The 9786-nt window shown below is 41.6% G+C and overlaps 1 protein-coding gene across 4 annotated transcripts in view; it reads right to left on the bottom strand.

The window, feature by feature from the left end:
• Positions 1–9786, bottom strand: part of SRPX (sushi repeat containing protein X-linked) — an 80626-nt gene continuing 70840 nt past the window's right edge. For 3 of the 4 annotated variants that reach the window (XM_069463519.1, XM_069463521.1, XM_069463520.1), the window contains 3 exons: positions 7882–8015; positions 5425–5546; positions 1–566 (listed from right to left, as the gene is read on the bottom strand). In XM_069463519.1, the coding sequence (XP_069319620.1) occupies positions 383–566; positions 5425–5546; positions 7882–8015 (440 nt within the window). In that variant the 3' untranslated portion in view covers positions 1–382. The remainder of the gene's footprint in view (positions 567–5424; positions 5547–7881; positions 8016–9786) is intronic. The other variant, XM_069463522.1, reaches the window with a different exon arrangement.

Raw genomic sequence — 9786 nt, 5'->3', positions numbered from 1 at the left:
TTTGCTCCAAAATATTTTATTAATAAAAGTCTCATATAAACAACAAAATAGAAGAGAGTTATGTGTCACACTGAATAACATGCTGAAAGCATGTGTATGGTTGTGGTTTCTAATTTCTCTACAAAATTAACCAGCCATTATGGAGTAAAGAGAGTTAGAAAGAGTAAATATGTTCATATAATTTTTTGAAACACTTCAAAGTACAAAAAGCACCATGCTAATTTTCAAGTGCAAAGAAAGCTCATAATAAAATAGACTTTAAAAATTACAAATAAAAATCTGTACATCAAGGATATTTTTAAGGCCTTCCCATGTGCATGGCACTACGTAGGAAAAGAAGAACTGTCAAGAGAGGAACCATCGCATCAGGTTTACCATCACATCAGGTGTTACAGGTCTGGCCCATTTCGGCTTGCAAGACCATCTCTTCTTTTCTCAAGGGGAAAGTGTCAACTAGATTGAAGAGGGCCACAGGCATCACCAGGGAGACATAGCGCTCCTTGTCCATGCCATGCTTATCCACTAGCACCATACTGAAGGAGTAGAGTGGGATTCGCAGCAACAGCCTGGGGCAGACAAAGAAAAGAGAAGACTAAGTCAAACCCCAACTCCCCAGGGTTCTGATGGACCAACCAAAACCCTAAAGTGACACTGTGTGCAGAGAAAGGCTTGATGCTTGATACCATAGAGGACTGGGTCATCCTTTAGACTCTTGCTACTCAAAGTGTGGTCCTTGGAATCACATAGGAACTTGTTAGAAATGGAGACTTTCACATTCCACCCCAAACCTACTGAATTAGAATTTACATTATCATCAAGGTTCCCAGATGACTGGTATGCACATGAGAGGTTGAGAAGCACTGGTTTAGATTATGGTCAGAAGACTTCAGGCCTGCAATGGTGCCATGCACCAATAGCGACTATAAGGCATGTACAAGACTAACCGATTTTTTTTGCATTAAATTGGAGTTAACCGATGTTTGCTGACTAGTTTTACAACACCACATACACACTAAAACTTGGTCAGTGTTTATCAACAAGGATGATTCCTCCTGCCCCCTGTAGGGGACATTTGGTCATGTCTGGAGATATTTTTGGTTGTCACATGGGGAGTAGCTATGCTACTGACATCTAGTGCATAGACACCAGGGATGCTATTAAACATCCTGCAATGCACAGGAAACCCTCATCACCAAACAAAGAATTATCCAGCCCCACATGTCAATAGTGTCAAGGTGGAGAACGCCTGAGCTAGATAAAGCTAATTGAAATGACTTTGCAAACATTATAGTACATCCTATTCAGTGGCCACAGGACTGCATAGTTAGAAGGGACTGAGTTTGGTCTACACACCAGGTATTTTGACTTGATTAATTATAATTTGTGCCTCAAATAATTCCAAAGTGATTTCAAGTGTCTGATGTTCTTTCTACTCTACCCCACTAGAATTTAAACTGTGTAAAAATATGGTTTTTATACCAGTACAAGAATGTTTAGATGGGAAAAGCCAGAGAAAGCAAACAAACAGATAAGCTGAGTCCAATAAACAAATGAGCCTGTTCAGTCTCTTCTCCAGATTTTTTTTCACTTTGGATATTTTGAGATTGTATATGAGGCAGAATATACACTACCATCTGGATTTAAAGGGAAATATTTTTCCCTCATACAAACAGATCAAGGTTAAAAAAATTACATAAAACACAAACTGACTGCACTTTTCTCTGACTTTTAAGAGAGAGTTTCAAGGGAAGAAGGGAATAATTTATATTTTATCCCAGTGGGAAGCTAAATCGCTAATCCACTTCTAGTGACTAGAAATAAAAGAAAGAGTACAAGACAATGGTTCTCCCAGGTTTCCTGCAGTGCTAATACAGGAGCTCAGAAGTATATGACTTAGCAAAATACATTAATGAGTCTTTGAACACATGGAAGCTAGGCCATGAGACAAGGTGAGAAAGGAGAGCGAAACTGTTCTGCATCTTTAAGAGGAAGGGTATTGAGTTTCTCTGGGAAGTTGTAACACAAGGTCCCAGGAAACAGAGGAGTAGAAAATGTGGTGGCTGGAGCCTGTGGGAAAGTGTGACCAATGAGAAACTGGAGCATTCAATTTTATAGTGCTTATGAGGCTAGGACAGACACCTCCCCATGATGTCACCATCTACTACCACACACATTGCAGTGTGAGCCTTAGGCCCTGACTGACACAGAATACAAAGAGAGAAAACTGCCATGGGAAGAGCTGAGTGGTTGGATCAACAAGCTAGCAACAGCCACAGGAATGCATCCCACTGGGGCCGAGAGACCACAGAAATCTTGGGGATGGATGATGTGACACGCCACCGAACGGGGAATTGGAGGTGGTGCTGACAGGATGAGTTACACAAATGTCTTTCATCAGACTGGAAACAGTTCTTGGAGAATCTTCCAGGGAACTCTAGACTCAAAGGATAATGTGAGTATAAAAATGATGGCTTTTTTTGGTCCCTGTCATCATTGAGATTGCTGGAAAATTATTCCAGGGAGTATGAATTAACCCACACATCCAGATTTAAAGGAAATGAGGGCAAGAAAGAGGGCAGGTGGTGACCTTGCAACACCACTCACTCTCCCCTTTCTGCTGACTCCCTTCAATAGTTTTATCATGGCCTCAGTGCTATTTGAAAACAGTGTTCTAACCAGACGAGAGAATGTTTAGATTATCCAGGCATTCTCCTTCTCCTTCTCTTCTTTCCTGCTTCCCATTCTTTGCCTAATTCATCTCTTTTCCCCTGTGCTAAAATCTCAGGTGGAATTCAAAGGGAAAAAGAACACAACATCCATCTGCCAAGTTCTTTTTTCCTTACTGATAGTTCTGATAACAGGGGCATGCCGGCCTGACACCAAATCCATTAGGGAACGTATCTGAGTGATCATCTCAGTGTGACATTTACCTGGACTATCTTCTGGCTGCACAGTAAAGATCAACCCTCTTTTTAAAGGCTGATGGGAAAAATATCTGTTTCAAAAGTGTAAAGCCTTTGGTAAAACACTAGGTCAGTGGTTCTCACAGTGTGAGCCTCTGGGAGCTTGTGAAAAATGCAAATTCTCAGGCCACCCTAGACCTATTGAATCAGAAACTGTGGTGATAGAGCCCAGCAATATGTATTTTAATAAGCCCTCCAGGAGATTCTGATGGAGGCTAAAGTTTGAGAACCACTCCATAATTCATTTGAGCAATTTATTTGTTGCTTAAATCATCTTCAGCCTACAGAGGTCTATAATATCCCCAACATATTCAACTTGAATGACAGAAGTTTATTTCTTAAATCATATTTTTTTATTCCTCAAGTAGTCTAAACGGTTTAAAATCGCATCGATTTTATGAAGAATATATTGACTATATGTGGATTAAATATATAGAGAACATGTATATTCAATCTATAGACTAGCAAATTCTGCAACAGGTTTTTTTTAAAAAAAATCATTGACAAAGGGTATAAGCAGATAGTTCTAAATAATCAACAGTTTCATACAACCTACTTTGAAAATGTTCATTATAAATTTTTAGATATCAACATAATCCTATCTTCAGTTTTCCATACTTCAACTTAAGATATTACTACAGTAATTGTAAATATTCTTTTTTTTTTTTTTTTTTGAGACAGAGTCTCACTCTGTTGCCCAGGCTAGAGTGAGTGCCGTGGCGTCAGCCTAGCTCACAGCAACCTCAAACTCCTGAGCTCAAGCGATCCTCCTGTCTCAGCCTCCCGAGTAGCTGGGACTACAGGCATGCGCCACCATGCCCGGCTAATTTTTTCTATATATATTTTTAGCTGTCCATATAATTTCTTTCTATTTTTAGTAGAGATGGGGTCTCGCTCTTGCTCAGGCTGGTCTCGAACTCCTGAGCTCAAACGATCCGCCCACCTCGGCCTCCCAGAGGGCTAGGATTACAGGCGTGAGCCACCGCGCCCGGCCATAATTGTAAATATTCTTAAAGGCTACTATTACTCCTAAAAGTAGTAAAGCTGCTTCAGTGAAATTTAGAGTTATTTGTTCCACTTACTTAGCCCCAAAGATGGTGCCAGGCACTGTGTTAGGTACCGAGTGGCAACTATTGGAAATATCTGTTACTAACCTCAAAAGTGTTATACTTTGGGGAGGTGCTAGATGCAAATACAGTAGGATAAAAAATACAAAACATATAAGTATACCCAGCCTTCTCCTTCCATTGGCCAACTAAAGAGAATTCACACATCTTGTTATTTTTTTTCTATCCCTAGCCCTCTGAGTTTTTTACCTTGGTAGGGATGAGGCAGACTCTTTTCTGGGTAGAGAAAGGTATAAATCAAACATGGGATGAGTCAAAGGCAGCTAGAAAATAGGAAAATTGGAGAAAGAAGCTATTGTGTCAATCTGTATAGCATCATTTGCTAAGCATATGTTTCTGTCATATAACCTCTCAATGTATTTCTGTGAATCTCTCTGAACACCTGTGTTAGGGGTCACCAAGTCTCATTTCATTTTCTTCTTCTTGGGAATACAGAAGGACTGCATTTCCCAACCTTCCTTGAAGTTCAATTGCAATCATGTGACTAGTTCTGACTAATGGCCTAGGAGAGTGAGCAATATGTGTCACTTCCAAAGTGATGCATAAAAGAGTATATGTGGGTTGATTTTACTCTCTTCTCCTTTTGCAGAAACCTAGAAGCCACGTGTTCAGGATGTTGATGTACAAGATGGCGTGGCCACCTGGGACTCTGAAAACAGACATCTGCACCCTGCCCTGCAACGTGTGAGAGAAAAAGCTGGGCCAGAAAAGAAGATTTTTAAGGAGTCTTGCTTTAGCCTAATTATCCATTTCACAGCAGTCAAGAGATGCAGTAAAACTTTGGGTTATTCTCAAATTACCTTTCAGCTGTTGAACTCTGCTCCTTTCATTACTCAGAGTCTGAACACCAGGCCTCTAGCTTTATAAGTGTTAACCAAAATAAAATATAATTGTTAACATAGGGGTAAGGACAAGTGCCCTGGAAACCTGGAAGAAAAAGGGGCCAAGCTTGGAAGGAATAATTGGATGCCGGTCCTCCTAATAAGGCAAAGGAGTGCTTAGGTCCTTTTTTCAAGTTCTCCTCCCCTACCCATCCCCTTCTCTCACCAACCAAACACACACACACACACACACACACACACACACAGAGAGAGAGAGAGACAAAAACACTTGGTTGGAGGGGGAAAAAGAAAACACTGGCAATTATCCAATATATGATTTGTTTGGACAAACAGCAATATGCCAATTAGCCTGGTTATAGTACTCCCAGTATAAAAGCAATTAAACATTGAAGGTTGCCTGAACTCAATACTGAATCAAAATAAATCAGGGAATCTTATCAGATAAAAGTGCATTCATAAGGGATGAGATTTAAGAGCAGAACTTCCCCCTACCTGAGCTGCAGAGCTAGGGCTGGAGGCATAATCTTTGTTCCTATCCTGCCGATGAGAGTCGGGAACACACCCACCAGCTCCACCACGGTGATGTGTCGAAGATCCAGGCCACACTGTGCTTGCTGGGAAAAAAAAACCCACCAGGGGAGGTGTGAGCATCTCTAAAGAAATTGACATCCATGTCAAACTACAAACTGCCAGAAACAGCACTAGTCTGTTTGTGGAAGTTTATTTGCCCACTCCGAACTGTCCTGAAAACAGTTGAGAAATTGGGGTTAAAACTAGTGGCTATAAAACCTAAATACCTTCCTAGAGGAATCATTGAGAAATGGCTTGGCAGTTGGATTTTGAAAACCTAAGCAAAATGGCAGTCTATGTATTTCCAGACAGGGTGAGACCTTGAGTGAGTCAAATTTCCTAAAAAGTGTCCAAGACCACCCCAGAGGATTCTAACTTTGTCTTTGCAAGGAGACAAGAATACAGTATTTCCAGAGTCCTCTTCTCTGCCCTGTTTCCATTCTCCACATCCCTCTGCCCTAACCCCCTACACCCAAACCCAGGGGAAACAAGAATAAAAGGCCCCAGTCCTCTAAGCTGGCCCTTGGCAAGAGCCTCAGGAATGTGGCCCAGTCAACCATGTGCCAGAGGGGCTCATCAGTAACGGCATTGGCAATAAGGGAACAGAAAAGTAACATAAGACAAATAAGATGAAACTGACTGAATAAGAAAAGAAAATTTGAACTCCTGAATTATAAAAACACCAAATATTTTTTTACCATAATTTCCACTGAAATATCCCTAATCAGGGGTGACAGAACTGGTAGAAAAGTTTGAAGAGGTAGAAATAGACTTTTCTATTACTAAAACTGAGATGCCTAAGTCAATCAAACCTTTCTTTGAAGGTTCTGGTTAAAATGTAAATGTAAGTATGTTAGAGGGAGGAGGTCACATATAAACATCTTTATACAAAATATCTTATCCAACAAGTTGATTAGTAAGTTAGTAAGTACCTGAAGGGATGGGCTACAAACTTTCTCTTTAAAGAGCCAGACAGGAAGTATTTTAGGCTTTGCAAGGCTGGATGGCCTCTATGCTAACGACTGGACTCCACCATTGCAGTGCAAAAGCAGCTGTAGGCAATGCACAGAGGAATGAGTGTGGCTGTGCCCAATAAAAGTTAAGTTAAAGAAACCGGCCATGGGCCACATTTGGCCCACAGGCCATGGTTTGCTGACAGAGAGGAAAGGCAAGTTGTTTGGCTTATTCATTTTTCCATGAATAAGGAGAGATGAGGAAATGCATGATCATGGATTATAGCTTGCAACGTCAATTTCCCACAAAATGGAGAGGTGTAAGCTTGCATTTTCTGAAGAGCAAGCCCCTAGCTGGGACACGGAGATAATAAGGGGAGTCAGGTGGCAGGGAATGGGAATAAAGATGCAATGAATTTGGTTTCTATCCAGAGAGCTCACAAAAATTCTTTCAAGTACATGGGAAGAGTGAAGAAAGACTTGTTATTCCTGGTATTCATGCTAACATGAGAAGTAAATTGTAGCCTTTGGATAAACCAAGAATGCTCTAAGCACATAGTTCTATTCACTGTAATAAATGAATGAAATATTCTCAACAAATATGTGCAGCACCGTGTCACATCCTGCCTCTTTAGCATTCAGTCAGGTTAGCCACTCTTATTACAAACCAGCTTCAGAACAAAATCAATCAACTTCTGGTTTGATCGTTCCAGTTTCTAGTTGTTCCACTGCACAAGATGCTGGTTGCCTCGTTTAGTAGCTACAAAATTTACACAGCTGAAAAGGGAACATTTCCTAGAAAAGGGCTCCTCAAACTTTAGAGTGCTTAGGAATCACCTGGGGATCTTGTTAAAATGAAGATTCTGATACAGTAGGTCTGGAAGGAGCCTGAGAATTCACATTTCTATCAAGCTCCTGGGTGATGCTGATGCTGCTGGTCCTCAGATGCTCAGATGACACTTTGAGAATCACTGTTCTACAAAATGGCTGTCATTCTGTGAGAGCTGGAGAAAATCCCTGGGGAAAGATTTGGGGCCTAAGCACTCCTGGACTCCCCTCATCCCCTGGGCCAAACTTTTGGGCTGACAACTGATTGATCACCTCCAGCCCAGGCATATCCTGGACTGGTTCAGCAAAGACAATTGTTCTGTGGCTGAGCCTGGACAGCATGTCAATTAGACTTATTAGTGAAGACAGACAAACCTCATTAGTTGGAAAATGATTGAGTTAGCTCTAGGGAGTCAATGTTAATCAAGTTATACCCCAGAACCAGAAATGAATGGTGGTAGCCCTAAAGTGCCAGTTCCTGAAACTCAGAGTAAATAGATTAGGCACTGAATCTAGCTAGCCTTTGCTTTTAGTGCAATGGCTGAGCCTTTTCTGTTAGAGGTCTCCCTCCCACCTTGGCTGCGCCTCTAGGACTCACCTGTAGCATTCCCAGCTGTAGCCGGTAGAGGAGGTTTCGGGCTGTGGGTGTGGACACAATGAGGAGTCTCCTTTTCTCATAAAACTGATCCAAAAGTGCAGCTGCTGTTCTGACACCCACATTGACATTCATGGCTGTAAGTAGAATGGCCACATGGGTCAGAAACCTTCTACTTGTTCTGGCTCAACATAGCCTGTGATGACACATGAACCTTATGTGTAGGAAGTAGACCCTGAGATAAGGATTCAAGTGTAAGTAGTTTATATGGGAGGTGGTCCCAAAAAGCATTGGTAGAGAATTGGGGACATGTATTAGTTCCCTCTTGCTGCTGTAACAAATCACCATAAAGTTAACATAACACAAATTTATTCTCTTCAGTCCTATGCATCAGAAATCCAAAATGGATTTCACTGAACTAAAATCAAGGTGTTGGCAGGGCTGTGTTCCCTGCAGAGATTCTAGGGAAGAATCTGTTTTCTTGTCTTTTTCACTATCTAGAGGCCACCTTCATTCCTTGGCTAGTGGTCCCTTCCTCCACCTTCAAAACGGCAGTGTAGCATCTTCAAATCTCTCTTCTCTCTGACCTCTCCTTCCATCATCTCTTTCTCTGACTCTGACAGCAGTTCTGCCTCCCTTATATATGGACCCTTGTGATTATGCTGGGTCCATTTGATAATCCAAGATACTCTCCCCATCTCAAAGTCTTTAACTTATTTACATCCGAAAAGTCCCTTTTGCCATGTAAGGTAATATATTCACAGATTCTGGGGATTAGGATATGGACATCTTTGTGGAGCCATTATCTTGCCAACCTCAGGAAGTGAGACACGAAAGGAAGGAAAGCAATACAGAGTGGGTTGTCAAGCAATTTATTGACATCTGGAGCTCAATCCCACTGAAGAACTCTGGGAGATGGTTTACAATATACCTTAGAGTCATTACACTGGAGGGAACTGAAGTATATATGAGATCTGTCTGGAAAGTATCCAGCCATGTAATATGAAAAATAGAGACATTTATTAAACATGATAAAAGGTACAAGAAACATTGTACATAGGACAATGACACCTCAGTCCCCTTCCAAGTAGGCACCTTGGGACCTCACACAGTTCTCCCAGAGTCTCTTAACCTAACCTGTACACATTCAACATTCTCAGGTGTTCTGCTTGTTGCAGGCCTTCCAAAACATGGATCACTTTCAACAGATTCTTGACCATCTTTGAAGCATTTATGCCACACTTTCATTTGCGCTATTCACATTGCATCATCCCCAAGAGCCTTCTGAATCAATTGAATAGTTTCCACAGAGGAATGTTCAAGCTTAACACAAAATCTGATGCACATTTATTGCTCTACTCAGTCATTTTGAATGTGACAGCCACACAGTACACACGCTCACTCAATGGCATCTAGCACCCCACTGACTAGTACAGTGAAGTCGTCATTGTTCAGGCATGCTCATTACAGTCCACTCTCCTTGGCTGCCAGTTTACATCTATGTTGTACAAAGTGTTCTCATTATATAATATTAACAATGGCTGGATATATTCCAGACCAACCTCATATACCAACTGCTCCATCATTGGTTGACGGCTGCTTCTGGGGCACTAACTCTCCATCACTTCCCACCAGCCCTGTTCATGGGCCAATAATGGTTTCATAACCAGAAAAAGAAAAAAAAAGCTCTTAGAGAGACACAGATAATTGCAGTAAGTAGCCTTCTGAACATAGATGGGAATGTCAAAGGTATATGAGCCAAGCACCACAGTATGTGCTGGGGAAGTGGGTGCAGAGAGGCAGAAGGGTGAGAGAATGGTCAGTGGACAGGCTGGCTTTGGAATGGCTCAGAATCTCTGAAGTCTGCCTCCTTGATGTGGGAAGGACAGAGCAATGCAGGGCACAGAA

This window comes from Eulemur rufifrons, chromosome 30 (assembly GCF_041146395.1).
Source record: "Eulemur rufifrons isolate Redbay chromosome 30, OSU_ERuf_1, whole genome shotgun sequence".
Taxonomy (NCBI): Eukaryota; Metazoa; Chordata; class Mammalia; order Primates; family Lemuridae; genus Eulemur; species Eulemur rufifrons.
This window is presented reverse-complemented; position numbering and strand designations above follow the sequence as displayed.